At 37.2% G+C, this 24,633-nt stretch overlaps 2 protein-coding genes across 8 annotated transcripts; one reads left to right on the forward strand and one right to left on the reverse strand.

Moving 5' to 3' along the window:
* Positions 1-122: 122 nt before the first annotated feature.
* On the reverse strand, positions 123-5,187 carry LOC100748272 (DC-STAMP domain-containing protein 2-like). Its single transcript, XM_033324334.1, has 13 exons — positions 4,875-5,187; positions 4,523-4,798; positions 4,284-4,434; positions 4,025-4,184; positions 3,690-3,953; positions 3,400-3,613; positions 2,932-3,247; positions 2,546-2,853; positions 2,070-2,393; positions 1,409-2,010; positions 1,238-1,338; positions 821-1,138; positions 123-489 (listed from the first exon to the last, which is right to left on the reverse strand). Exons 1-13 carry the CDS (start codon positions 5,024-5,026, stop codon positions 163-165), a joined length of 3,513 nt encoding a protein of 1,170 aa, XP_033180225.1. The 5' UTR covers positions 5,027-5,187; the 3' UTR covers positions 123-162.
* Positions 5,188-5,910: 723 nt separating this feature from the next.
* Positions 5,911-24,589, forward strand: LOC100743525 (unconventional myosin-Va). Of its 7 annotated transcripts, none has more exons than XM_024371857.2 (23): positions 5,912-6,538; positions 14,080-14,504; positions 14,983-15,283; positions 15,359-15,676; positions 16,013-16,501; positions 16,579-16,785; positions 16,967-17,089; positions 17,175-17,473; positions 17,908-18,526; positions 18,623-18,814; positions 18,880-19,242; positions 19,332-19,631; positions 19,729-19,834; positions 20,308-20,494; positions 20,601-20,633; positions 20,826-21,024; positions 21,100-21,193; positions 21,322-21,378; positions 21,754-21,924; positions 22,005-22,680; positions 22,746-23,028; positions 23,118-23,285; positions 23,875-24,589. In XM_024371857.2, exons 1-22 carry the CDS (start codon positions 6,512-6,514, stop codon positions 23,235-23,237), a joined length of 5,589 nt encoding a protein of 1,862 aa, XP_024227625.1. In that variant the 5' UTR covers positions 5,912-6,511; the 3' UTR covers positions 23,238-23,285; positions 23,875-24,589. The 7 variants fall into 7 exon arrangements, with proteins under 7 accessions (XP_024227628.1, XP_024227625.1, XP_024227626.1 ...); XM_024371858.2 differs by lacking the exon at positions 23,875-24,589 and having other exon boundaries at positions 5,912-6,309; positions 6,396-6,538; positions 23,118-23,363; XM_024371856.2 differs by lacking the exon at positions 23,875-24,589 and having other exon boundaries at positions 23,118-23,364.
* Positions 24,590-24,633: the final 44 nt, after the last annotated feature.

The raw sequence follows: 24,633 nt of genomic DNA on the forward strand, positions 1-24,633 counted from the left end.
TCATCTACCTCGAAATAAGATGTGTCTTTCACAGCAAACTCCAGATGCCTGTTTTATCGTACGTTTGTTAAAAATAATTATGTACAATAAGAAATACTTGCTATTATTGAATAATTAGATACAAATTAAAAATAATTATAGTCTTTCATTTTTTATACAACATTACCTTGGTAATGGCTTCGTCTGGAAATTCTTTTCATACGACAGCCTCCTAGTTAGAGTTTCATCAGAAGTATCTTCCGTTGTTGTCTTTCTACTTCTCCTTCTAGCCAAGTGTGACGGACTATCAGTGTCTCTGTCTTGCACTTTTAGCAGACTCTCGTTTTCCTCGTCAGACGAGGAGGAAGAAGAGGGCGAGGAATCCTTCGTCCTTCTAACTTTTTTATACGATCGGATTGGTATTGATTGCTTTCTGTGAAGCATATTGACAATCTTATTCATAAGGGATGGACGTTTCCTCTGCAATCCTTTGCGTGTCTTCTCGTCATTCTGTCGAAGCGATAAATTTCTTTCTTTGGATCAGATTTTCCACTAAATTCCATTTTAAATGGTTCTTTTTGCAACAAAATGGATACTCTAAATTCTATATTCATTTCTGTATCTTCCAGTGTTTTTAAAAAAGAGTGAGCTGCATAAATTTTTAATTTCGCTCTATATCGTTCGATAGTACTTTTTAGAAAACGATGGATCAAAAATTTGAGGTGCCTTAAAACGAAGTTTAAGCAAACTTTCTGTCCTTTCAATAAAACGTTAAATCCTTCCCCAAGGAATAATGATTCAGAAATATGAACATATTCGGAGGGATTAGAATGTTTCATACCTCTCCTTTACCGAGCCAAGGAATTCTCGCAACTGCATCGACGATTCTATTTATACGACCTAGTTTCCTTCTATCCTTCGGAAGTAATTCTTCCGAATCGCCGTCTATTTCTATGTGTATTACTTCTTCTTCGTCGACATCTTCACTCGGCCAGGATTCCGTGTCGGCAATCGAACTTGATGAATCCGAATCTCTCACCTCGGCAAACGGCCGCTTTTTTAATTTGGCACGAACTTTTCTACGTGCCCTCACAACGAAGCCAGAAGTTGGTGATTCACTGCCCGAGATCGATTCTTTTACGAACGGTTGGTTGAATATCTAAATACGAAACGATATTGAAACAGTAGCAAGAAGATAAACCATTTAATGAAGTTGATATTGGTCGAAAAGACTTTGCTGTATCACGTTGAAACGCACTTGGATTGTTACGTCGTCTCGAATTTTCTGTGCTTCCACGTCTTTGAATCGTTTCCTCGTTTTCTCGATTTCGACTTCCTCAGGAGATTCATCTTGATACGCTGGGACAATTAACACGGTTAATGTAGAACACTTTAATGAGGTTGTCACAACTATACGTTAAATTCTTACTGTAACTGTATTCGGTACTTTGATCCAGATCTTCCAAGGATTTATCATCCGTCTGTTCACCGACGTCTCTTTCCATTTTCTCTGCCTGCTCGGCTCTTAGTTTGTTTTCTTTTTTCTCGTTCTTTACTTTTATCTCTTCTTTGTCTTCTATCTTTCCTTCTTTTTTTGCTATCATTTTCATTGCTCTTTCTTCTCCTTCTTCTTCTTCTTCTTCTTCTTCTCCCTCTATTACCCTTCCATTTTCGTATTTTTCTCCTAATATCTCTTCACCTTCATATTCTGTATCTAATATCTTTCCATCTCCATATTCTTCACCTAACATTTCTTCATCCTCAGTTTCATATTCTTCACCCATCGTCTCTTCATCTTCCACTTCATATTCTTCACCTGACATCTCTTCATCTTCAGCTCCATATTCTTTATCTAACATCTCTTCCTCTTCAGTTTCATATTCTTCGCCTAACATTGCTTCGTATTCTTCTCCCATCATTTTACCTTCCTCATCCTTTATTTTATCTTCTTCTTCTTCCAATTTCAATTCAGGTTTTAGCAACGCTCTTCTTGGTATTTCAAATTGATCTTCCGAAGAGTCTCTAATATTTTAAGGGCGTTAGTGATCACCGGTTAGCCGATTCAGGATTTTTATCATTAATTAATTTACTTCTCCTCACTCATGTCGGATAAGTCACCATAGTCCATCGGTGACCGACAAATGGTGCACAAATTCTGCAAATCCGCGAAACATTGCGTACAATATAGGCCAATACAACCAGGAGTTGGACATTTAACATGCGGATCCTCGTCACGTTCCACTGTGCCACACAGAAGACACGCTTTTTGTTTCGATGGGAAAAATATATTCAATAAGGGAAACGTGGCCCACAATTTCTCTTTTAAAGTCACTTTCTCGATTTTTTCCCCTTCGGTCAGGCCAAATTTTCGGCGCAATTGGCGTCTAGCAAACTTCAAAAAATTGCCCCTTGACCTAGTTCGAAGTAAAAATTAGGAGAAAATAAGTATTTCGCATTTCGAAAGTTTCGGATTCGAAGTTGGCGAATCTAAAAAACAGATTTCGAGCCGTCTGTAATTAAAATAAGTTCACCAGATAGATACCTTGGATATGGAGAAATTGGATACCTGATGATGTAATTGTACAACCAAGCTGCCCTCTGCTTTGCTCTCTCGGGATAATACTGACACATGACTACCTGTCTCATTCGTAAACCGTAAGGTTCGAAAAATGCCATCAGCCAACAGAGAAAGATCAAAACGAGAATCTGAGTGTATTTATCGAAATCCGGTGTTACAGGATCCGGAAGACAAAGCATCGTATCGATTTCTGTTCCCTGTCCGTGTGGCGTGAATGCTTTTACGATACTTTTATAAAGGTCAGCTAAATACCCATCGCCCGATACGTGAATAGTTACCATGTTTGGTCGTTCGACCTAAAAGAATGCCGTATTACTGTATGAAGTAATTGCAATAATTATCAGCAGTCTAATAATAATAGTTCGTCATTTTACTTTGCTTTGAAATCGTCCGTAAAGTTGTATGGTGTTCAGTACCCAATAAAGACAATAATCTATCAACATGTACGTGATAAGTTTGACCGTAGCTAGGCTTAAGAATATGATAGACTTTGATAATTTTGTTCTTTCGGATTTTATTAATATGACGGAAGAGAGCGGTACGTATTTGTTTCGTTCGCGTCGATTCAGTGGCAAAACTGTCTCCTTGTCTTGACGTGTTCTTATCAAATCGATGGTACGTAGATCGTCGGTTATGTATCGATTGTCGAAACGCTCGCTGGTTAACCATTTGTAACGATAGCGTAACACTCTGAAAATATTAGATCGTATAGTCAATTTATATCGAATATTCCATTTTTGGCATTGTTTTAGAGAAATGCGCGAACGTACTGAAATTACACGATTGAATAAATTCATAATTATCCAACTATTCTTATCGATGTAACAGTTACATTACTTTACCTGAGTATGATAAAGAACATGAAAAAGGACGTGATGAAATTCATGAAATCGAAGAAACCAAAGAGTTTGTCTGTTCTGGAGCGTATTTCTGTAGTAATACTCGTGGACACGTCTTGTATCGTCCTGCTTTGGTTCGTTTCGAAATGAAACGAATGGGAGAACTTAACTTTAACGTAGAACATCGCTTTCATGTGCATCGTGAACTTCTTAATTTCTACGAATTGCGACTGTAAAAACGTCTTCGGGGGAAAGAAACACGGAAAATTCAAATTTATTTCAAGATAACTTACTGCTCCTTACGACACCAACTACGCTGTCAGCGATATAGGAAACAAGCATGCAAATGAAGTCCAGTGGCTTCACTATGTAACACAGACTACTGACTACGTAAGTTACGTTGCAAACCAATCCAAAAATTGGACCCAATTTTGCTTTGCAATCCGCCACTGCTCCTTCAAAAACGCTTTGGCACCTGTCGAAAGGTGTGCCCAACTTTTTGTTACATATACTTATGATACTTCCCAGCCATTCGAATACCGCAGTGATAACTCTAACTATGATGAGATACGAAGTAAAGGATGCAGGTTGTAAAACGTTTAATAGATTGTACACAAATTCTACTTACGTATGCTAAGAACGACTCTTTTAATCGCAATTAGAGTCTGTTTAATCTTCTTTACGACCACTTTGATCGTCTTTATGACTTTCGATATTGCTTCTCGCAAAGCGTAAAACGGTTGTTTTGCTAAATCTATGACGGTCTTTACCGCTTCCTTTAACTGTTCCTGGAGAGTAAACGATATTTTCTAGTTGACCGTGAATGCGATCGATATTCGAGAACGGGGAATTTAATGACGTAAAATGATATAGAGCGATATACGTACTTGCGCACAGGCTAGTGACTCTGAAAGTACACCGATGTTGTGCATAGTATTCTTCACTGGTCCTGTTAAAGCTAAAATAAACGCGTACGCCATTAAAGCTTGCCTTCCGCGTTTCGAGAAAAATTGCGGCAAGAGAAGAAACACAACGCATCTGAAATATTTTTCTATTTATTTAAACTACCAAGAATATATCGTACATGTTATATGTATGATAAATATATATGCGTATCATAGCGTACCGGACTTGGAAAGAAAATGCAAGACCAAGAGTGAGAATTATTCCTATTATTGTACAGAGGAACGTCGCAGACGACAGCTTAAAATGCAATTGAAAAACGAAAAATATGAAAAATATGTACGTCAAGAATATTCCACCAACGAATCCTGCAAAGCTTTTTGCTATGTAATTTTCCAATGTTCCATCGGTACGAATTACAACAATCTTTTTATGTATCCAAGAATCTCTTAAAATAGCAAAGATTTTGTCTAAGAGGTGTGTAACCTTCTTCTTAAACCTGTCTCGATTTTCCAAACATAGTTAATATAAAAACGAAGTCAAAATTTCTCGATTATTTAAAGCTCCAGTCTAACCATATTTTTCTTCGACGAATTTGCTGCTTCAAAGTATACACAGGTTTGACGATACCCTTGGAAATCTCAATCGATGCCAGTTTTTCATCCTCATAACTTTGCCTCAGTTTTTCCAATTTGTTGGCTTTCAGAACCAATTGGAAAAATGCCATGATAGAACTCTATCCGTTTGGCGTTAATAAATCACGCTGATAACTGAAATTATTTTTTGTACGATAGTTCCTTATGCAATTAATGGTTAAGTATACAGTTAACTTTTAGTGTCTATAGAGATGCGATTTCATTTTTCTTTTCTTTTTTATCGAACTATATAAAATATAGGAAGTATGTATACATTACGTTATATCGCCAGCTATAAGTTTTTAAGTATACAATAAAATTACGAATTATATTGGAAATAATTCGAGTTGGTTGGCTGCGATCGCGATTAAGTTTTTCTATAGTTAGGAAATTTATATAATTAGTAGTAGTCGTTTCATAATTACATTCCACTGTAATTCCAACCGCTACTAATATCGCGTTCTTATTTTATACTGAATCGATAACGTCGCATGTGACACCAAAATGATAAGGAACTCATCCGATTCCCTGAAATCGTGCGACTTGAAAAAGTATTACCGTCAATGTAATTGCACGTCTATTCGCGTCTAAGCTGTCCATCGTTAATACACATTCGTATTTCGCTATCTACGAATGCTGATAACGTATCGTACGAGCGAACAATTAATAACGTGTTCGCAATTGATGTTTGCCACGACTGTTAGGTAATATGTCGTTACAATTTCGTTAATAAAAAGATCATTCTAAGATTTATTTCACAACGATGAAACTTCGTAATAGAGAAGATTGCTGAAACAATTCTAATTTACTGTCGTAAGATGTGAGAAAATCCACTCGTCTGATTTTTCGATTCGCCTGTAAGATGGCGTAAAACTCGTAGTTCGATCTTCGAAGAGAGACGTCGATAGCCAGAACGAATACGGAAAAGAAGGAAAGAAAAGGTTGCTTCGGCTGGAAAGCCGAAGAGTAGTCGTGCAAGGAGTCGAAGAGGGGCGCCGAATCTAAACCCGATAACGAACCAGCTGGTGGCAGTGCCGTCGGACGACGTTTACGTGGAAGTACGGCCTTCGCGAAAATTCATTTCTCTATCCAATCACTGTCGAATGATTCTAACGAAGAAATTTGAAAAACGATAGAGACAGTGTCACAAAATCAGAAATTGTTAAAACGATTACCTGTGATTCTTGTTATCGGTAATTGGTGATCCATCGATTTTTGGTGATTCCTGATCGAAACAAGGCAAAGCAAAGGGAACAGAGAAGAAGAAGAAGAAGAAGAAGAAGAAGAAGAAGAAGAAGAAGAAGAAGAAGAAGAAGAAGAGGAAGAAGAAGAAGAGAAAAAACAAAAACAGAAACATGCCTTGACCGCACCTCAGGTGACACCAGGATGTATTGTATAGTCGAAAGAATATCACTGTGCTTGTAGCGCGTATAACTTTTGATTGGACGACAAATGTCGTAGGTATTCTTATCTGTGCTGAGGTGTGTGCGTGTGTGAGTGAAATCGTGTGTGGCTGTGGGTGCTGCTCTCCTCGATTGTATCTGACCTGACCCAGGTGAGCACCTGGACCAACAAAGATGACTACGAGGGAGTTATACGTGAAGGTACGAACCAGTTCAGATTCTCAGGCCATCGCAGGTACACGAATCCAGTTCTACGATGGCAACTGGTTTAGTAGCATTGTGACAAGCTTGTCTGTTGACATTTACAATTACCTTTTCATGAAATCTCTCTTAAAGCCTGGCGAGAATATCTCTTCCATTATAAAATAGTACAAGAGGTAGAAATTTAGTTTGAGTTTGTGAATCGAATAAATAAGTTCCAATAATGACAAATAAAAATGTATATTATCGTGAAAATGATCGTGAGTCTAGTAATTCTTTGAAAACAACAGAGAGATGTTTGGATCATTGTCGAATTACAAAACGAATTAAACGACGTCTCCGACGTCCCCTGAATATTTCCATAGTTATTGCTGGCGTATCTAGTTTTATAATATTGTGCAAACTGCATTTGCGTATTCTCTTTAAAATTCCGAATGGAAGAGTCCGTTCTGCAGAGAAGCAGAGGAGGTCTTTCGGTAAATATGTTGGAGTAGATCTCATGTAAACGTATGCGAAATTTTCCCTGGGAGTTATTCAGTGTTTTAAAACACTCGGATGCTTCTATTCCTTCTACCGATTTCCTGATAAAAATTTTAAAATATAGCTGCTCGATTTCGGATGAATATCTGGCTCAAAAAAAGATTGATCGATCTTATCTGTCTGCCTGATATTACTCTCGTTTCATTTTATACGAATTTAAGTGCATGGAAATGCGTTATCGATTACGTTTTTGAAGTTCGGAAAAGTTCGAAGCGCGTCGTTAAAACCTGAAACGAAGCAAGGAAGATTGAATATTATTTTGTAAAATCGAACGAAACTTTCTTCTTTTCTATCGCCGATGCATATCGTGCATGGTTAATTGTTTGAGAAAATTGTGGTATAGACAATATATTGTTGCAATTAGTTGGGAAGTATTCATTATCGATTCGATCGAAGATGTCTTTCTCAAACTTAACTACTACTTTCACAAAAGGTGTCTATTCCTTTCAATTTTTATAGCAGTAATTTGCACTGTTTCGAACTATGCATGACCTTCTCAATATGACATTTCAAATTATAGTTACACGTATCTCATCGATCTCGCTTGTACAAAAAAGAGATTCGATACTCTCTATGATTTAAACGATACGACAACGACAGGTACGTGAATTATAATTCTGGTTTATAACAGAGAGTAGTGGAGAACGAGGGACGAACAAGTCTAAAATCCAGAAGTTCTTTTTAAAACAAAAATCAATAATTGTCGTATAGAAGCTCGGAGGCTCAAGACCTAAATTTCGCTTTAAAACCAGTGATTACGACTAGGTTGTCGACCACGATAACATTTGTTGTATACAAACGAAGCGTTTCTTGACAAGATATTATTGCGTCGAAGCATTAGCTATGTCCCTGACTAAGTATCGCTCGTAGACAGACTAAGTATCGTCTCTCGTTGTATTATAATCGTTAATAATAATCGTTATAATAATTAGGCAAATTGTCTATACAAAAATCAGGTAAACTAAAATATTAAAAAGTAAGATTCTGCTCGCATTTAATTATAACTTACCCACGAGGAAATATCTGTTAACCATGCAGAAATGAAAACTGGGATACGGTGTTCTGAATTAGCTGATAATTACTTGGGTCTTACTATGCGTGAGAATGTTACGTACAAATTGCACAGTGAACGTAAGGGAACGATACTGTGAGAATACTTAGTCGACGAGAACAGAGAGTTTAGTCCATCCCGAACCTGCCCCTTTAAGGCCGTGCCGTGGCTCTCCATCTTGGCTGATTTATTGCCTTGGTCAAGTGAACTGCGGGGGTTGTCCGAGGTCGTATCGCAATTTTCGTCCAAGTTGCCTGCAATGATATTTGCTTTTTAATAGCGCTAACTACAAATAGTAAGAGAAACGTCGCTAAAATACACCCGCAACCGTTAATCGACATTACATCTGTAGATACTGGTAAAGTCAGGGACACCTATTGCTCAGTACAGAACGCGCGTATTGATTTAGTCATCTTATGGATGGTCTTTGAGTTTTACGATTTATAAACGCGAACAGAGAATAATATATCGCGTACGAACACAGCTTAACTCTTAAAGGCCACGAATTTATTAATACGAATTTTTGTTTTCTTATTGTCAGCCTATAATGATATCGTACATGTGTTTCAAAAATTGCAAAATTCGAACTAGTTTCTCAGGGAAAAGCTCTTTGGGAATTTACGAAACAATTATTTATTAACACGTAATGCTGGCAAAGAAAGAAACAGACTCTAGGAAACAATGTCCAAATATTATTTTTATAATTTTTCATTCTCAGTTTGAAATACTTCTTCGACGGTTTTCATGTTCTTTTAACATAGGATTAAATTATTTCCTGACGTGATCGTAATATTAATTTGTAATTACCGCGTACGATGATCGTTCCACGCTTCTTCTAGTGTCAAATAATAACGAAACATCTAATTCCACTGGTTCGATTTTGTTATTTTCTTGATTTAGAGAAGATGCTTCCAGGTAAATTTTCTTACGATGACCTTTAAGGGTTAAAATGTTTCCTGGCGCGAAACTCTTGTAACAATTAATTACGCAATAGCAAGTGCTTAACGTTTTGCGAACTAGTTTCGACACGTTTGAACGTAACAGGCGAACTCATAATGAAATAGAATGTCGTCTAGGTACGATGCTAGCCGGTTTGAGACACAAGGAAATAATGAAATTATATTATGCAATAAATTGAAACACGAACCGTAGTCTCGATCGCACCTTTACATTTAAAGGTAAGCTAACCCCATTCGAGACTGTTGCTCGCACGATCAGTTCGAGGAACGTGATCGCTAAGACTTCTCTTACGAACGGGCAGTTCCCTTTCTCTCGGAACAGAAAAGCAAAGCGTCTTGGAATAGGTCGTTCTCCTTGCTTCTTCGTGGCCCGTCACAAGGAGGCGCACAAGGAGTCACTATCGTAGACATTATGCTTCGCGTGATTTTATCCGAAAGGTCAAGGAAGATTTCTTTGAGACTCGTCATCCCACGATGACCAATGTGTTAATCCGGGTATAACGGTTTCGTAGAAATATTTTCGTCATTCTGCCCTTCTAATTCTTCCACGCTCGTAAATTGATCTCCGATGCCTTGAAAAATACGTGTACAATACGAAGAACGCATTTTTGTAGACTTCCATTGTCTCGTGACGACAGCACCGTGATACAGCAATTTAGTCGAGAACAAAACTGTCGCTTGGTTAAATACGGTGTTTCGATCGCCCTTTTGTGCAACCTCCGTGAAAAACGGAGGATTCCTTATAGCAGTCTCTCACGAAGGCATCCCGCTTCGCGATCTTACTCAACACTGAAAGTATGAACTCACATTCTCACGCTCGTAAACTTCGCTCGATGAACATTGTGCATTTAGATTTGCATTTGCAGTTACAGTTTATATGCTGTCCTTTAAATTATAGCGGCTCGAGAAAGCGTTTGAATAGTTGTAGACATTCCCTCTCTCTTTCTCTTATCAATCTATTACATATACAGGTATAATATAGGACATTTTTAAAGCTTTGTTAGCACTCTCTTCCTTATTATCGAAGTTAGTAATACCAAATATGAATTGGTTCCAAGTTTTACAAATGACATCACGGTAGCTGTATCTCTTTCTAGCGTTATCGAAATTTGAAACGTTTTATACAACGCATAATAGATTCAGAAATGTTTCTATAGTTCCTATAAATGCTCAAATACTTTCGCGACTCGACTTATATCTATCTTCTGCATAGTTGAGATCGATAACACATCGAACATGATCAAACGATATGATAGAGGCCGCAATCAAGAAATACGTACTCGGTATGAAAGGCACGTTTATCTTTAGCCGATTGAAAGGGAAACTGTTGGGTGTACAGGGTGCATGTGACACGGTAACTCGCCACCGGTGTTAACGGTGCCAATTTCGACGCACGTGGTAAAAATCATACGTGGGCGGGAAACTTGACCTGGTTATTCTCGATAACGGAGAACCTTTCTCAGGAACAACGATGCCGAGCTACGGCGATCGATCTCTCGACGACAAACACGACGTCAAGCGGTTTCTAGGTGTAGCATGATGCTCTCTAAATGTACTTCGGATTTGCTGCTGAAAGCGTAACAACGTTAAGCCTTGGCAACACAGTCGCGAATAGCATTTTGCGATAAATGTTAAAGTTCACATCTGCGTAAATCGTCAACAATAACAGAAGCAGGAGAAAAGATAGCAGACACCGAGGAACGTTAACAATGATCGCAATTGTTATTTGTTACGTATTGAACAAACGAACAAGTGCGAAGATAAATTATTTCCCACGTCGGACGTACATAAAAGAATATGACAGGCAATTTCAAACGTATCTACATTACCGGAGTATATTTACGCCACTTGTGTTACGTTATTACGTTAGGGTCTTAATTTTCAAGAGAAAGGTTTCCGCAATCCTTAGCTTTCATTTTGATCAATAAGCGAGCAGAACAATCGGAGATACGCGTGCAGGGGATCCCCACGCATTTTAAAGCTCGCCAAGTTGTATTCTCTTGTTAGGCGAATACGTACGAGTCGTGAAATCTGGATGTATTTTGTGGGAGGAATCAGTGTCAAAATGATTCATTCTGGAGTGGTTTCACGGTTGTAGATAAGATTATAACATGTATCTTCCCCTTCCTATGTTTACGTGAATATTAAAAATAAAATTAGATGTTCGTGGAATAACGTCATCGTGATGACGTCATAAAATTGTTATCGCGAGGTCGTTATTGTCAAGAAATGAATTTTCTAATTGTATCTTATATCGACGAAAAAGTTGATAAATTCCCTGGCACGCGTTACATACTATATAAAGATACGTTGTTACGTTCCATTCGTTTTTCACAATAATAATGATGATAATAATCGATAATATTGAAGTTATCGAACGTAGTAAAAAATTACGTAGTTTGAACATTGAAACGAGTCGTGAATAGAACGCGACAGAAGCCGTAGATCGGTGGTCTGTTGGCGAAGCTCAAACACAACATGCGAGTAGACTGCGTTCATGTAGATACCAGAACTTCCCCTATATTTCTGCGATACTATGTTGCACTGCGTCAGAAATATCTTCGAAATTATCTCTTCAGCTGGTCGAGGAGCACAACGATATTATTGAAAATTTTTTCCTCTGGAATTTCGCATTCGATGAAAGTTATGGTTAGGATAGACCCGAAATATTCATGAATGGGAAGCAGAGATTTACGTACCTAATTACTAGTTACGCAACTTACGAAAGCCGTGAGAGAAGTCGAGGTTGAGAGAACAGCAATTAATTTGAAAGGAAGAGGGGAAAGTCGGATATTCTCATCTTCGAACTTAGCGATTGTCGCGCTTAGATTGAATCGCGCGCGGTTCGCTCTCATTCTGACCACCTTTTCAATTAACAAGCCGCGTGGGAACCCGGTAGGATTTTACTTTTTATATAGCTTTCCGTGAGTAAGACTTAACAGAGTAATCGTTATTTGGTACGTAACGTAGAAAGCATGGGAACTACGTATAATACTTCTTTGGTATACTTTGACGAACGAAGTGAACCATCAAACGTTCATCGTAAGAGAAAGGGTAGGATTTGCTGGAATTAGAACAATAGAATATTCTACGAGTCATCGACCACTTACTTTCCGAAAAGTAAGCACGATCGAATAAGTACGAATCGAATGTACGGAGAAACGTTGAAATCGTGAAGAGAATTTGTCTGCTACTTTGCTGTTCGTTATCGTCGAAATATTTCGTAATACTTTTCTTTCAATGATTTAGATGGGATTCGAATTTAGGAAATACATATTTCGTTGAATTTTTTTCCATTCAAATTTATCGATGTGTCACAAATTACGTTTACTGGAAAGGTGGAATTCGTAATTGCACAATCTGAAATTGCAAAGTCAGCAATCAACTAACCTCGAAACGCGAAGATACAATAACTACACTTAGAGTAACGTGGCGTTAGTAATCATTGCTGAATTATAGTGCATAGTTTACAACTGAACGTCTAAACATGGTGATGTTCAAAATTTCGAGGTTAATCGTTCCGTTAATAATCCCGCGAAGGGAGAAGTATTCCATATTGCGAGAAAGTTGTAATTATTGGTTTAATAATTTTAGTGATAGCATACCGAGGTATGAAGTTGCTTTTAATTAAAATATCGACGCCGTTGAAAATGAAATTTGTGTATGTAGCATATCTACATATATGGATATCTACATATATTCTTCTTGATTCTTTCTCGGTATCTTTCGAACGATGTCTTGCATAATAGTTGAGTCATAAGAGTTCTTGGTTAATTTTCATTTCTTCCTAGCCATAGCTGTCTCATATACGCGTGTCACTATTCTGTTTAAAGGCAGAGCACGCATAAACACTTTACTGTTTTCAATCGTTTTAACCGGTTTTCGAATATCAAAACGCGACAGCGTAAATACAACGACGTTTAGAGAAGACAGCAAACTATACCGTTGCACGATATTTCTTCAGCTCACGTAATTCGTCTTTTGTCTGTACACCGTGCTCGATAACAGTACATTTTGGTATTTCGTGTCTCATTTGTATGATAGCGAGACAAGCTGAAGAACCATTTCCTTGATACCGTTACGAATCTTTTTATCTTCCAAGGAGAATTACGTTCAACAGTGTTGGTTTTTATCTTTGAAGTGCCTTTTCCTTTGTTGAAAAAGTCCCTTTAGAATTGATAATTTTGTAATTAGAAAATATTACGTTCAAAGGTGTTTGTTACATCTTTGAAATATCTTCTCCCTTTTTGGAAAAGTTCCTTCAGGGTCGATGATTTTATAATTAGGAAAAATGATACTCAACAGTGTTCGTTTCGTTCTGGAAGAAGGAAATATCTTTCCCCTTTTTTGGGGGAACGTTTCTCCAGAAATCGATAATTTTATAGTCACTGTATTTTCAAACACGTTACGGAAAAACGTGTCGCGGTAAAAGAGTAATAACGGTTCTAATGCGATAACCAATCTCGATTTGGCGCAGTTGGCGTCGTAATCGATATGCTGTATTGCCGACCTCATTTTCATACGTACTTCTCGCAAAAAGGAAAAGCAGGTCATCTTTTTAAAAGAAGGAAAATTAGACGCTGAGTAATTAACTCGTACGAGCTCGTTCGCGTAGTTGAAAAACTTCTTGCTTGGGCTCGTATCTCAAGGCGATATTTCACCGTTGAATCGCGAAGCTTAACTTTTAAAACAATAATGATAGCGCGAAGTACTTTTCAACGTTATATCGCTAACATAAATTTACCATCATAACAAACTGTAAAGTACTTATTATATTGACGCACAGGTGCTTAATAAAAATAGTGATATTGAAAAGGAATCCGTGTTTCGTTGGAGTTAAAGTTATGGTAGAATTAGGTTCGTTCTATTATTGCTGTACAACGTTGCATCCGTAGATTTGCCATCGTAACGAACTGTATTGTACCATGTCGATGCACAGATGCTTGATAAAAATAAAAATAGACGCATTGAAGAGGAATATGTGTTTTCAGGGTGGTAAGGTATGGGTGCCGCACCCAGAAAAGGTTTGGGAAGGCGCGGTGCTTCTGGAAGATTACAAATTAAAACAGGGAACCTTGAAAGTTAATACGGACGATTCCAATCAGACGAAGGTCTTGGAGATCAAATCAGATTCCGATTTACCACCGTTAAGAAATCCTGATATACTTATAGGGGAGAATAACTTGACATCGTTGTCGTTTCTTCACGAGCCAGCTGTTCTGTATAATCTACAGATTCGTTTTCAACGACACTGTATTTACACTTATTGCGGTATCGTTTTGGTTGCGTTTAACCCATACAATGAACTTCCAATTTATGGCAACGACACGATATGGGCGTACAGGGGTCAGGCGATGGGCGATTTGGAACCTCATATATTCGCCGTCGCTGAAGAAGCGTACACCAAGCTGGAAAGGTTGAAAGCTTCTTTACTCTGTCACAAATTACTTAACCCTTTGAGTGTTCGCTAAAGGTACCAATAACTTAAAAGCCTAATACCGAGCGAGAAGCGTACAAAGAATACAAAATACACTCACATCTTTGGACTTTTAATTTAATGTAAGAAGATGGCAGAGGATAAACAATGAAATGATAAGCCTATTTAGATTTTTCTGATTTTAATGCCAATAGGTGAAAAATATGTAAATGCCTCGAATCGAGAAAAGTAAAATATTTAAAAATAACTGACAAATGACAGGAGATCTTTTAAAAAGCAAGAATATTTCTAATGTTAAGACGGTCGATGATTTTGAAATGTTCAGGAGGATAGAATCTTAAATTACCTGTATGGTGTTGAGAAGAAGCGTTGTCTGTACGGATTAAACACTCAGAGGGTTAAAGGTTATACAGGCAGGTGATGGTTAGAGTATTTAAATGTTGCATAATAAACGTAGGGAAGGTCACGACCAATCTATTATCGTTTCTGGAGAATCCGGCGCTGGAAAAACTGTCTCTGCAAAATATACGATGCGATATTTCGCTACCGTCGGTGGTTCAACGACCGAGACGCAGGTCGAGAAGAAAGTCCTTGCCTCTCTACCGATCATGGAAGCTATCGGTAATGCAAAGACAACGAGAAACGATAATTCCTCGAGATTCGGGAAGTTTATCGAGATTCAATTTAACAAACACTACCACATCACCGGGGCCAGTATGAGAACTTATCTCCTGGAAAAGTCAAGAGTCGTGTTTCAGGTATTATTAATTAGTACACCTCTCGCGTTCGTTTCTTTACAAATGAGCCGGTTAGTTAAACGAATGATTTTCTAGACATACGAGGAAAGGAATTATCATATATTTTATCAAATGTGCGCAGCCGCAGCGCGTCTACCTCATTTGCATTTGAGCCACCAGAGTAAGTTTCACTATCTAAATCAAGGAAATGATCCCTTGATAGATGGCGTGGATGACTTGATGTGTTTCGATGAGACGATAAGCGCGCTCACCATGCTTGGATTCTCGTCCAAGCAGCAGGACGACATGCTTCGTATTTTAGCAGCTATTATGCATTTGGGAAACGTGAATATAGGGAATGCCGATAACCAAAATTCGAGCAATGAAAACGACACCGAAACCAGTTACATTCATGTAAATATCATGATTTTACCTTAACGGAGATCCACTCTGCTTACATTTGGTTAAAATGTTCTATCTGGCACTTTCTCGTTTTTCAAGACACGGCGAAATATTCGAAATTTATCCCGTGTATTTTAGCTTTCAAGCATAGTTACGTTGTACAGGCTGTTACGAGATAACGATTAAATATTTTCTGCGAAGCGAAGAAAAACAAAGACGGCACAAAGAAAATGATAATTTTTCGTTGATAGAAAAGATTCCGTTTTCTTCGGTTTCGAAATAGATAGGACATTTCAATCAAAGAGAATTTTACTTTACATTCTATGTACCTTGTTGCAACCTTTTTAGTCGTCAGACAAACATCTATTGATGATGTGCGAGCTGTTGGGCACCGACGTAAACGCGATGAGAAAATGGCTGTGCCATAGAAAAATCGTGTCGATGAGGGAAGTATTCTTGAAACCAATGAACGTGGAACAAGCGATTGGCGCTAGAGACGCACTGGCCAAACATATTTACGCGGAATTGTTCAACTGGATCGTAGCTGGCATCAATAACTCCTTGCATTCTCAAAACAAACCCCAGTGTTTCATCGGTGTCCTGGATATCTACGGTTTCGAGACGTTCGAGGTCAATTCTTTCGAACAGTTCTGCATAAATTACGCGAACGAGAAGCTTCAACAACAATTCAATCAGCACGTCTTCAAGTTAGAGCAGGAGGAGTATTTTAAGGAGGAGATCGAATGGACTTTCATAGACTTCTATGACAATCAACCTTGTATCGATCTCATCGAAACGAAACTGGGTATCCTCGATTTGTTGGACGAGGAATGTAGGGTTGGTGATACTTTTCGTTCTTCTTCCAGAAACTCATCCGCTAAAACGTACAATACTCAAATGACCATTTCATGCAGATGCCGAAAGGTTCGGATAGTTCATGGGCGGATAAACTTTACTCGAAATGTGGAAAATCGAAACACTTCGAAAAACCACGATTCGGAACTTCTGCCTTCTTGATTCACCACTTTGCCGACCGGGTGCAATACGAAACGACTGGATTTTTAGAAAAAAACAGAGACACCGTTATCGAGGAACAGGTTGACGTACTGCGAAACGGAGACGTATGTAAAATTCACGTAACTCAGTGCTTTGGATTATGGTTCCAGTAGATGCATGTTCTAACTAACCAAATGTTGGAAAGTACACTTATAAAAATATAAATATTATAAATGCATCCACTGTGGCCATAGCCTTATGCGTAGATCGCTATGCAGAAAATTTTCATACTGTTTATTGTTTCAGAATAAGTTATTGAAGAAGTTATTCAGCGAAGAGGATCCGAAGCTTATGGTACCATCGAACGTGAGACTGAAAGTATCGGCTCAAAAGCCAGCATTAAATTCGCCTAAGCAAAATAAGAAAACGGTAATTTGATGCTGCAGAGTTTTTGCTGTAATTCTCTGTTGGTGATTTTGGTCGATAAATGTTTGTTGTTGTACAAAATCTGTAGGTAGGTTCGCAATTTCGCGACTCCTTGAATATGTTGATGTCTACATTAAACGCAACTACACCGCATTACGTGCGCTGTATCAAACCAAACGATACCAAGGAAGCATTTGAATACAACCCAATTCGTGCGATGCAGCAATTACGGGCTTGCGGTGTCCTAGAGACGATTAGAATATCCGCCGCTGGATTTCCCAGTCAAAGAACATACAACGAATTCTTTCTCAGGTACAGGAGCCTCTGTAAATTCAAGGATATTCGACGCGACGACCTCAAAGAAACCTGTCGACGAATATTGGGCAGGTCAGTTACGTTCACTTTCCATTATCGTCCCACTTTCTTTCTCCTTCTATAATAAATTTATAATATAAAATAAATCTCCTATTAGGATATTCAGAAAACATGCAACATTTTTGATCAGTCGATTAATTCTACCAATAGAATATTTTATATGTATATTTATTATGTGCTTTTAACGACAACTTAACAAATACTAATTGGACACCAAATGTAGCAGTTAAAAAAATTAATCTGTCATTGGAAATGTATATTTCTATGATGACATAATGCATTCAAATTTTTGCTAACTTTCGCTGTGAACTTTCCAAACTACTAAAATACAATAAACTCATCTTTTCTAACACAATCGAGAGTTATCGAAAGTAATGGTACATCTATTGCTCAATAATGCGTTAATTCCACAAAAATAGAATATAAAACAACTTGAATTTCCTCAGGTATATCAAAGACGAAGATAAATTTAAATTCGGCAAGACGAAGGTTCTTTTTCGTGCTGGTCAAGTAGCTTATCTAGAAAAGCTACGAGCGGAACGACAGCGAGATGCTTGTGTTATGATCCAAAAAACGGTGCGCGGTCTGATATGCCGTAGTAGGTATAAGAAGATTCGATGTGCTGTGCTTGGTCTTCAAAGATACGGAAGAGGATACATCGCTAGGCAGAAAGCTCAGGCTGTGAGGGAAGAAAGGGCCGCGACGAAAATTCAAGCTCGTGTCAAAGGTTGGCTGAAGAGGCGTCGATATCTCCAGATAAAACGCACAATTCTCGGTATTCAGACGTACGGCAGGGGAAAACTGGCGCGGCAGAAATACGAACGAATGAAGGACAATGCGGCAGCGATTGTAATTCAGAGATTCGCCAGGGGTTACCTTGTTCGAATGGCGTGCAAGAAAAAATTAAGAGATATTATAACCGTTCAGTCTTGCATCAGAAGGCATATGGCGAGGAAAGAGTTTAAGAGATTGAAAGCTGAAGCGAGAAGCGTGGAACACGTAAAATCTCTGAACAAGGGATTAGAGAAGAAGATAATGACCCTGCAGCAAAAGATCACCGAGCTTGTATGTTTTAACAACATTATTATTTACAAGTTTAGGCATATATGAATAATATTGGTGTTAAAGGTGTTGAATGTTGGAACACTGTTTGGTTTCTAGATGAAAGAGAATCAAGTATTGAAGAACGTTCAGAACGAGGTGATAGACTTGAAACACAAATTAGAAGGACTGAAATCCGTAGACGCGGAGAATAAGAAATTAAATGCTATACTAATAGAGAAAGCGAAAGAATTAGAAAAGATTCAGGATATCGTGAAAGCTGAAAGAGATGAAAAAATGGATATTTTACAGGTAAATTGTTGAAAATGTTCGGTTAAGTTGTGTATAGGGGATTGAATATCGTATATTTTATTTAGGACAAGGAAAGAAATACACAAGAGAAAGAACAAGAAAATATGGAGCTTCTGGGTGAAATCGAAAAGTTGCGAAAGGAACTTTCGGTAGCTAATGAAAAGTTGAAGAACAACCAACGCGGTGCTGAAGAGAACTTGAAGTATCGTTTAGAACAGGAAAAAGATCTTCTCCTGCTGGACCAAGACCAGGATCGTGGCGCCTATCAGAAATTATTGAAAGAGTATCACGAGTTAGAGCAACGTACAGAAATGTTAGAACAGAAACTCGCTATGCATGCTCCTGCACACTCGCGTTCTCTTAGCAATGCTTCCAGCAGTAGCGGACAAATCGTGTCTACGGAACTTCCACAAGATGACCAGAATATCGTAAAATCATCTTTTATATATTTTTATCTAGATTTAATTCATTTCTGTGATATATAGTTTAATATTTCGTTTAATTCCGTTTAAATAAGGATTTGGGTTACGGTTCGGTAAGATCGACTGCTTCTTCCTCGACTCCTTACTCACGGCTGGAAACGATTGACTGGAATCAGCAAAGGTCAGATAGTCCACCCGATGGAGAGGTCCAATCAAATAAATCACCTGCCGAAACGAATGGTCCGACACACGCGCCAGTAGATATTGGATTAGTGTTGAAGCTTCAACAGAAATTAAAGGATGTTGAGAAAGAGAAGGGAAGATTAATCAGAATGGTGGAAGATTTAGAACGTGATAGTCCCGAAGAAACTTCGAGGATGCAAGATACATTTAGGGTAATTTTACGTGCTTAGCAGTTCGATCTATCGAAGCGATAAGTTAGTAATACGCAATGATGATATTAGAATTAATACCTATTTCTGGATTTTATAGCTTCAAGAATTGGAAATGGAAAATGCTCAATTAAAGAAAGATTTAGGTACTTTAAGAAAAAGCGTTTCCTCAACAGGCCTAACTGGTGCCCAGCAGAATCTCATGGGTAATTTGTTAATTTACATGGCTAAGGAATTTTTTCATTGTTTGCTTTATCGTGTATTATAATCGAATGTCGCTTTCTTCATATGTCTCTGTTTAGTCTAGTTTTAATATATTATACCTTTATGTTTCATTTTTTTGCTGTGCCATTAACCAAAGCTTAGTATATAAGATATGCAAATATTGCATCCTCATAGATTTTTATTTTGCTTCTTGCAATCCTTTATCTGCTTGATGTATGCACGTTAACGTTAATAAAACACATTCTCCCGCCTCTAATACCGAATAACCATAGTTCATATCATGCCGTTCCCTGATGTGACTATTTATAACGTTGAAAGCAATAAACGATTAAAAAGAAAATTTGTTTTTCTTTTGCACTTTCTCTTTGTTTTTACATCATATAATCTGCTTGTGAAATAAAAGGGATGATATAAATGGATAAATGAGGAGTGCGATAAATAATTTCCATTTTAGGACAATTTGATGCGCTTCAAGAAGAGCTTGAGAGAAGACGAGAAGAATGCATTCAACTGCATAGCGTGTTGGCAGATAATACACGAAGAATGAAGAGCTTAGGCTCGAATTATGGCCGTGATGTGGACATTATAAACGAAGACGGCGAATTAGTACTCGCCTTCGAAACACAGAAAAAGATCAACAGGTATTTTGAGATTTCTCGAATTTTGTAGTCTTGTTTTTGACGAAAGAGAAATGTTAAACCGTATCTAATCGTGTTTTGTCGTTTGTGCATGCATTTCAATTTTCAGTAGACTTAAGACAAAGCGAAAGGCCTCAAGAGAGTGAGTTGAGCAGATAATTTGCCGCGGTTAATCAGCGATCTTTATCAGAAATCAACAAAACTTATCGAATGTCATTCATTATCAAATATCTCATACATCTACCTATCTAGCGCTAGTTCCTTCAGTTTTTTTCGATTGAACAATTTTATTGAAAGTAATAGGTGAATCGACATTTTGTGTTTTCATTTAAAGGCAATTAGAAGACGAGCTTCAAATGAAGGAGAAAGGGTGGCGGGCACAGAGGGATGAATGGCGAGCGGAAATCGATAGGTTACAGGAGGAAATTGAGAAGCAGCAGAAGTTACTATCCGTGAATTTGAGCAAATCGCCGCAGACCCAGACTGAGGCATATATGCAACACGAAATTGCCAGGCTAACGTCTGAAAATTTGGTAAAGTTAATTTTAGTTGTTGCATCAAATAAAGTTTTAACATAACATTTATTAATAACGATAATTTGGATATAGGAATTGCAAGAAAAATACGATAAAATAGCAGAAGAATGCAGGAAGTTTAAGAGGCAATGCAAAATACTTGCGAAACGTCTGAGGGATGCAGGCTGTGAGTACACATTACTAAGCAAACTGTGTAAATTTTCTTGCCTTTAAACGATATAAAAGGAATGGTCGCGTAGTAAAAATTATTGGAAAGTAGTATTAAAATTGTGTAATATTTAAATGCTTTCTAAGATGAGGGAGACGATACTAAGGAACATAAGGAGCGCCCTCATATGTCAAGGGGCGCCGGTGAGTGCGTGGTCCAATGTTCATTTCCATTGCACTTCACATATACCATAATTCACCATAATTCGTATAAATTAGTATCTATGGTAACATTACATCATCTGCCATGTGAATTTTAAAACCTCGCATATTACTATGGGAGACTCAAAATTGTCATAATTTTATTATTACAATAATTATATACAATTATTGTTATAATCTATTATCTTATTTTCAAACTTATTTCATTTCATGCCATTCTTCATTCTATTTACTTTTTCGGCTTTTTTTGTTTATATCTTCGATTTATCTATTTGTTTTTTCAGTTTTATTAATTTATTTCCATTCGACTTCGTAAAACTAAAAATTATAAAATGAAATTAAAATTCTTTTTTATAGTGCCAGATACTGCAGAATCTGTAAGCGATTCTGCGATAATGTCTTCCAATAGTCAGTCGGGAGATAATGGAAGTAATTTGCCAGTTATCCGGAAGAAAGAAAGAGATTATGAGGGCATGTTCGAGTTTAGAAAAGAAGATATCAACATAATAATACGTCATCTCGTTTTCGGTAAATTTAGATAAGTTCATTTATGTTACATAATTTAGATGATGCCAGTATCTTTTGAACTGTTATAATTCTTTTTCTAGAGTTAAAACCTAGAATCGCGGTGACATTACTTCCTGGTCTGCCAGCTTATATTCTTTTTATGTGTATAAGGCATACAGACTGCGTAAACGACGATGAAAAAGTGAGATTGTTATTAACGGCATATCTCAATGCTGTGAAACGTGTAGTCAAGAAACGTGAGGACTTTGATTGTAGCGTACTCTGGTTCAGCAACACCTTGAGATTGTTGCATAATATGAAACAGTATTCGGGAGACAAACCTTTTCAAATCGAAAACACACCAAGACAAAATGAGCAATGTCTTAGAAATTTCGATTTAAGCGAGTATCGCCTTGTATTGAGCAACGTGGCGCTTTGGATTTTCAATAATATCGTAACGAATCTTAAAGAAAGGATTCAAGCTCTGACTGTCCCCGCTCTTCTCGAACACGAAGCTATATCAGGCTTGAATTCTAACAAACTCGGTCGACCACGATCATCCTCTATGGGAGAGGAGCCAGAATCAACTCAACAAAAGCTTAATAAACTTCTCGATGAACTTACTTTAGTGTATAAAACTCTTCAATATCATGGTGTTGATCCTGAGATTGTCGTGCAACTTTTCAAACAACTGTTTTATTTCATGTGCGCTAGTGCTCTGAATAACTTGCTTCTCAGGAATGAACTTTGTCACTGGACGAAGGGCATGCAAATAAGGTTCGTGAAGGTTTGCTAGGATTATTTAATGTGATTACTTAATCTTAACATTATGCTGTCTTTAGATATAATTTAAGCCATTTGGAACAATGGGGACGAGATCGAAGATTAGAAGCAGCATCCGAAGTGCTTCAGCCAATTGTACAAGCAGCACAGCTTTTGCAAGCTCGTAAAACAGATGAAGACGTAAATTCTGTGTGCGAAATGTGCAACAAATTAACCGCGAATCAAATAGTGAAAATTCTAAATTTGTATACACCAGCTGACGACTTTGAAACGCGCGTGCCAGTTTCGTTCATCAAGAAGGTACAGGAAAAATTGAGTGAACGTGGTGAGAACAACGAACAGGTAAGTCTAAATTTTGCTACACCTATCTATTATTGGATCGGCTATGTTAATAAAGAAGTAATTAATGGATAATCAATCTTCTTTTTCAGCTGTTAATGGATCTTATGTATTCATACACAGTAAGATTACCATTCAATCCATCGGATATTCGACTAGAGGATATCGAAATACCAGAAGTACTTCATTTACCCATGCTCAAAAAGGTGTAATCATAGGAAAGGAAAAACTTAGAGGCCCTGCTGTGCATATAATTTTTAGTTGAGTAACAGTCTAATGAATAATCGAATTCGTATAGTCTATTTATTAAAAAAAAAAAAAAAAAAAAAAAAAAAAAAGTAAATTGAGATAATCCCTTTGGTTGTGTATATGTTAATCTTCGAACAAAGGTGTCTTCGACTGCTTTTTAACGCGTTTTTGATGATATATTGAACATCTGCGATATGGATATAGAAAGCCATTCGTTTTATTACATATATATTTTCTTAACCGAACAAATAAAGATCCTATGAAATATTAATTGCTTAAGAGTTTCATACACACTTATAAAATTATCAATAAAATATGTGTATCTATACAATGTAACGTACGTGGATATTGACGATACTATTTAATAAAAAAAAAAAAAAAAAAAAAACAGAAAAGAAGGAAACAAAAGAAAGAAAGGAAGAATTAGATTACTTTCATAAAATTAGATAACGCATCGAGGGGGGTCATCGACATTACATTTTATATATTTTTTTTTACTCGTGTAATTTGTATTTTATAAAACATCATTCCTATTCTTCCGCGTAAAAGTGTCAATTTAACGAATTCGTTCTGACAAAAATTTTCGTTATTAATGTATAGCGATTGTACGTCAAGACTTAAGGAGGATGGTGTTGATATAAGGCTCTGCTGGAACTTGCGATTTAAACATCTGAATTGAGTGGACATTGGACGTACGTTAAATAAGAATAAGTGAGATATAAGAATGCAAGTATATACGATGAAACGAAGTGCCGAATTCTGTATCGTATGGTACAGAAATGTTGTTATGGAGATTAAAGATGTTTAAGAAGTGCGTTGTTTCTTGGTGTTGTTAGTCTATCAAAAGTTGTTATGGCAAAATATTGCAACTCCAAGCATGAACTTTATGTATGTAATAAATCTATTGGAGATGCACTTATTGTGTAAAAACAGAAAGAGAAAAGAGATATGTGTTATGCTGGGATAGATTGTATATTTTGTGATAAGAGAAAGACTATCTGTCTATCCCCATAGACCGAAGGCTGAAGATATCGGAGAAAAAGAGAGAAGAAGATAGAGGTATACAATGTTGTTATAATATAATTTATAAATGTACAAGCGATCGTATTTTGTGCCATTTTATTAGTAGAATGTTACCAAATTGTTTCTTACGTTGATCGATCTGCATTTACGTTTATGCTTTATGAAATGAAACAAAATTCCCACAACCCGGATTATACAGGAAAAAATATCTGTCTACACGATTATACCTTGACTCGATGTGACAAATTTATTTGTTCCTACGAAGAAAATAAAAAAGAATCGTTGATGGAATCATATACCCCACTTATTCAATACACTGCACATATTAGTAGCAAA

Source organism: Bombus impatiens, unplaced genomic scaffold, assembly GCF_000188095.3.
Source record: "Bombus impatiens unplaced genomic scaffold, BIMP_2.2 scf_2222, whole genome shotgun sequence".
Taxonomy (NCBI): Eukaryota; Metazoa; Arthropoda; class Insecta; order Hymenoptera; family Apidae; genus Bombus; species Bombus impatiens.